The sequence below is a fragment of the Malus sylvestris genome, chromosome 17 (assembly GCF_916048215.2).
Source record: "Malus sylvestris chromosome 17, drMalSylv7.2, whole genome shotgun sequence".
NCBI classification, from domain to species: Eukaryota; Viridiplantae; Streptophyta; class Magnoliopsida; order Rosales; family Rosaceae; genus Malus; species Malus sylvestris.
In genome coordinates, this window is record NC_062276.1 from 5487091 (window position 1) to 5492597 (window position 5507).

General features: G+C 42.8%; 2 protein-coding genes across 2 annotated transcripts; one reads left to right on the top strand and one right to left on the bottom strand.

Moving 5' to 3' along the window:
• The first annotated feature begins 268 nt into the window (after positions 1–268).
• On the top strand, positions 269–1661 carry LOC126612160 (E3 ubiquitin-protein ligase RING1-like). Its single transcript, XM_050280492.1, has one exon. The coding sequence runs from the start codon at positions 314–316 to the stop codon at positions 1412–1414; it is 1101 nt and encodes a 366-aa protein (XP_050136449.1). The 5' UTR covers positions 269–313; the 3' UTR covers positions 1415–1661.
• A 152-nt stretch (positions 1662–1813) lies between these two features.
• LOC126610717 (protein MICRORCHIDIA 4-like) lies at positions 1814–4828 on the bottom strand. The gene has a single exon (XM_050278833.1). The coding sequence runs from the start codon at positions 3998–4000 to the stop codon at positions 1814–1816; it is 2187 nt and encodes a 728-aa protein (XP_050134790.1). The 5' UTR covers positions 4001–4828.
• Positions 4829–5507: the final 679 nt, after the last annotated feature.

Here is a 5507-nt window from a genome sequence, read left to right on the forward strand (position 1 = left end):
AAGAATGGCAATTCGATAAAGCTACACAATGGACAACCTAATTGGGTATCAAATTCACCATCCACGAAAATCAAACCTAAGATCATTCACTTGCAAATGAAGAACAATACCACCAGACTGTAGTAATTAGTAACAACTCAAATTTTCTTGATTAAATGTTTGTGCATACTTTTATTTTTGGATAAGATCCCTAAAATAAAAATAAAAATAAAAATAAAATCAAAACGAGGGAAGAAAATCCCAGAGTATATAAACCGAAAGCGCCACCAACGAAAACTTTTCCTCTAATTTCCATTATTAATTTTCGAAAATAATGTCTGAGCTCTCCGCCACCACTCAGCTACCCGACGACCCACGACCAACAAATGAACCCGTTGACCCGCAAACCCACCCAACCCTCGTCATCGATCCCCTCACCCACTGCTGCGCCAACCACAACTGCAACCCCTTCGCCGTCGATGCTCTTGATTCCCGGAGCACGTCCGATCGCAACTGGTTCTCCGATGCCGCCTCCGATTCTGACCATGACGTCAGCTGCTTGGTCACCGATCTTTTCGACCGCAGCAGCTCGGAGCAGCAGCGCAATACTGACTGCGTTGTCGAGTCGGGTTCCCGGTCGGATCCGTTTGCGACCGAATTGGAAATTGGGGGTGTTGAAGACGGCGACGAAACGGAGTCGAATTTAGGGTTTGGGTCAAACTCTATGGGATCGGTTTCTGAGCTTCGGATTGTTGGGTTGGAGTTGGAATCGGATTCGGATTCGGGTACAATCGATGATATAGAAAGTGATCGGATCACCGATTCGGGTATCCAGTCAATTTGGGATAACCTTTTCTTGATGGAGCAGAGGAATATGCTTGAAAGTTCTGAATCGACCGAGAGTAATCCAGTCAACGGCGGAGTGGAGGAGCTATCAGTGGTCTCTGGGTTTTTCACCGCGGAAGACGAGGTTCTCCAAGGAGCAGCACGAAGCATGGAGTGGGAAATAGTCAACAATTTTCGGAGGTTCGCGGATGACGACGATCTTGACTTAGAGACTGCAGAGTACATCAACACGATTTTCGGGCAATTCGTGGAGAATGCCAATGCCATGAATGGCCGTCCTCCGGCAGCTTTAAGCGTGGTCGAAGATCTTCCATTGGTAGAGTTTACAGTCGAAGAATTGAAGAAAGAAGAAGCGGTTTGTGCTGTTTGTAAAGACAGCATTTTGGTGGAGGATAAAGTCAGAAGCTTGCCCTGCTGCCATTACTACCATCATGATTGCATTGTGCCGTGGTTGGGCATTCGGAATACATGCCCTGTTTGTAGGTACGAGCTGCCCACCGATGATCCCGATTACGAAAGGAGCAAGCGTGAAAGTGCTGCTCGTGGTGAGCACGGAGATTTACAAGTCAGGTTTGAACAGTTTGTCTAAGATGCTATACAGATACATATAATCTTGCTTTGCTAGATGTAAAAGTCGTAAATATGCGTTTTTCGGGCATTCCTATATCCCACGATGAAATGAAGCTTGTAATGCTTTTGAACATCTTATAGCTTTCGTTAATTTGGGGGAGTTTCTCAGTGTTATAAATTTTGCTTTGCCTTTCATGTTACTTGAGTTTTTAGTAGGGTTTATGCACCAACCTTGCAAGAGGGTTAATGAAAATTAGTTTGAAGAAGTATGTTTGTACTGTTGAGATTGAAATTTGTTCAGATTGCGAAAAACGAATACATGAGATCTACGTTAAAGTATTACACTGCATTTCGGATCAAACTATATACATTTCGCTTCCAAGTCATAACGAAAGACGTAGTGAACACGAGGCTAGACTTAGGCGGACTCGATTGCTTTGAGTTGCTTTTCCAGTTGTTGAATGGTATATGTTGCATCCTTGAGCTTCTCTCTCAAACTCTTCTCCTCCTTGTCTCGACGCTCCCTCTCCTCGGAGAATATGCCAATTAGGTTATCTTGTTCATTGTTCATGTCTGTAATTTTTTGTTTTGACGCTAGGAGCTGAGTTTCAAGTGACTTGCACCATTGATCCTTTTTCTCCAAAATTTTCTTGAGTTTGATATATGCTATTTTCAATTGCTGCACCCCTACAACTCGAACAGGCTCCAAGCGGGAACGCCCACCATTGACATCATGACCGTCCAGTGAATTGGCTCCTGGGCTACTTGGTGAACAAGATTGTTCAGTATCTTCCGTATGTGAAGATAACGGAGTCGCAACACGTGGGCGGTCTTTCGCAGAGTCTTCTTTAGCAGCAAATCCCTCATGATGTCTGCCACCCACTTGCTTATCAGACATGGTAACATGCATGCCTGCATCGCTGACATTGGCTGCCGAAGGTGGTGCCGATGGTTCATAAGACCTTGATGATCCTAATGTCCCAGATTGCTTGGGGGTTTGGACTCCATCGTTGGTGATCCTTTCGGAAGCTTTTGAACCAACACTCTGAAGTGCGGGTGAATCACGACCCGAAAATGGTCTCTTCTTGCTGCCTGACGTAGTAGCCTCCGCGTTAGATGGAGGATCGGGACTAGTTTCTTTACGATTTGCAGAGTCGTTAATGATCTTCTTATTACGTCGCGGAGCATACCCAATTTCGTGGCAGTTAGTACTCCAGTAATTCTTCTGCATAATTATCAATCGTTTCTCGAGTCTCGAAAGAACTGTTGTACGCTCAAACCCCTGCTTATCATGAGCTGGTTCAACAAAATTAGCTTCTAAAACACCCATAACACCCCTGCCGTCACTTCCTGCAGCATTCCAAAGCCTCCAAAACGGCTTAATCAGTCGATTCTTGTGATAAACATTGAACCCCTGGACGTCGATATGAGATTTTGCATCCTTTACAAACCCGATGGTGACAACAGCAATCGCATTTGCGTTTGTTTGGATCCCGTCAGCACCGGTTGGCCGATACGTGACTTGCTGGGACATCATCATATCATTCACTATGTTGTGGTGCTCAACTTCTTTCCCACGAAGGATGATCCGAAAGTTAGGAGGAAGCCGCAAATAGAGAATCGATGCATAGCTCCTCAACGAGTGCTGGTAGGTCAAGAAAACCCGCGAGTTGGAATAATCTTGAGCCATTTGTATATTCTTCTCGTCTCGATTGACACCTTTGAGTTGAATATCATGAGGGTCGGTGTCAAAATCAAGCTCCAACTGATCTTCGTCGTCCTCCCAAAGGTTGTATATGATTATTTGGGTGCCATGGTTTTTAATCATTAAGAACTGACGATGCAGCTCTTCTTCGCTAGAAAATGGCGACCACTGAACTATTGTCTCCACATTTTTCTTCCAATCACTTTCAGAACTTTCGGAGGATTTATACATTTTGCGCCAGGCTCCTCCTCCTCTCTTCTCGTAATCAAGCATGGGAACTACAATGTCTTCCTTTCCCGTGCTCTTCAAGAACGTGTAAGACAGCAACCCGATGCTCCGCGTATCGCTTTTTCCATCTTTGCCTTCGCAGCGCGAAAACACGATCACATCTGCTCCTAGCCTCATAGTACTCGTCTTAAAACCGTTTCCATACTGTCCGATAGTGTTAGCAACTTTGCTTTTCACCGAATACCCCAAGGACATGCAGTGTCGCATCTTTTTCGGATCCATACCACCGCCATCATCTTGGATCAGCAACATTCTGCTTCCATCTTTCTTGCTTTCAAGCACATCGACATTAACGTACGTAGCACCACTGCAAACCTCATCCAATGCATTGTCTAACAGCTCGGCAAAAGCGCCGAGAGCCCACTTGTGACTTGTTGCATTGGAATGCAGAAATCTGGGATGAACCCTTACACGGTCCATCCCACCAGCAGCAGAAGTATGATTATCGCTGCAAGGAGCTCCTTCATAATCCCCAGCCTTCCAAAACTGCTTACAGCTCTGATGGGCTCTCACCTGCCGCAGCGGCTGAGGACTCAGAACCTCGGAAGATCCCACCCCATCCAGCTTCCGCTTCTTCACCGAACCTCCCAAAACTTCACCTTCTTGTGACATGATGGGTGATACAGGATAATCAACTGGTAGGGATGTAGAAAATTGTAGAGGAAAGTGAACCAAGAAAAGGGCTCCAAACAAAATTCTTAAGGCGTGAAAGTATGCTAGAAAATTTGTTCACTCACCTGTGTATATATACACAAGGACTTAACCCATAACAAACAGGAAAATTAGGCCTAATCCTACTAGAAATTTGAAAGAAATCCTAATCCTAGTTGAAATAGGATATTTAGCCAATTATCAACTGACCATGGAGACATCTATGTATAAGGGCTTAATCCTAAAACAAACAGGAAATTAAATTGATCTTTTTATATTTATGAAACATTTAGAGTTTAACAGTTCAAAATGAAAAATTTAACAATAAATTAACGGAATTGACCGTATTGTCTAACATAGTAAACACAAGGATCAAAGTGGCAAAATTGACAAATTGGGAACTAAATTGACCGAACAGGTAAAAAATGAGGACCATTTTGACATTTAAGCCTATTTACAATGCATGAAGTTATGTTTGGGTGGGTAATAACCCTAGACATCGGTTAATTCTTTTCAAAATTCTGCCACCACGAGAGCTGATACTACTACCAAAAGAAGCATCAGATCCCAAGCATATTCATCACTCGAAAAGACAAAAAAGATGACCGTCATTGTCATCATCGAGAACTTGGACCGCTGCCTCACCATGGCGGAGCAGATCACCGAGTGCTTCTGAGTTGTTACAAAGCTCCGCAGAGACGAGCCACATACTGGATGTGATATGTGGTGGGATAATTGGCATATTCATCTGTTGCAAATTTTTCTTCTTTTTTCTTTTTCGTAAGTATTTGTTGATGTAATTTTCATTTTATGAATTCAAATCAAAATTTACTTTCGATATGCTTTCTCTTTTTATCCCTCAGCCATGGATGGATTTTTGTTTTGTTTTGTTTTTTTTTTGTACGGGTATTCAGTTCATATATTTGTTGTGGGCTAAACCCTAGTACTTAAATAGTAACATAAATCTCTTAATTAGAAAGGAATACAATTTGGTACGTAATTATATGTCGATCTGGATGTGAAGAACTTGTTGGTCTAATTTATTGTTGGATATATATTATCTACTGTTTTCTGCCGTCGTCCAAATTTGCACCATGAGAGGTGTTACCTCTAATGTATTGTTGGATATATATTATCGTACGACTCCCACAGAAATGCCGATCTCTGATGACCATATTCATCACCCGAAGATATCAAAAACGTCATCGTCACTGTCAACACCATCATCAACATCAACAAAGCAGTATCGATCATCTCCCTGATGACGTTTTGGTTGAAAATTTTCGTTAACTCCCATGCATACCCGCTTTTCAATGCAAGTATGTGTCCAAGCATTGGCTCATTTTATTCGATTCCTTAAAATTGGCTCCGTTGACTATGAAAGAAAGAGAATCTCACATTGCAATCAGAACATTGTTCGCTTGAGCAAATTACCACCGACAGCATAAACAAAGCAAACAAAACTATA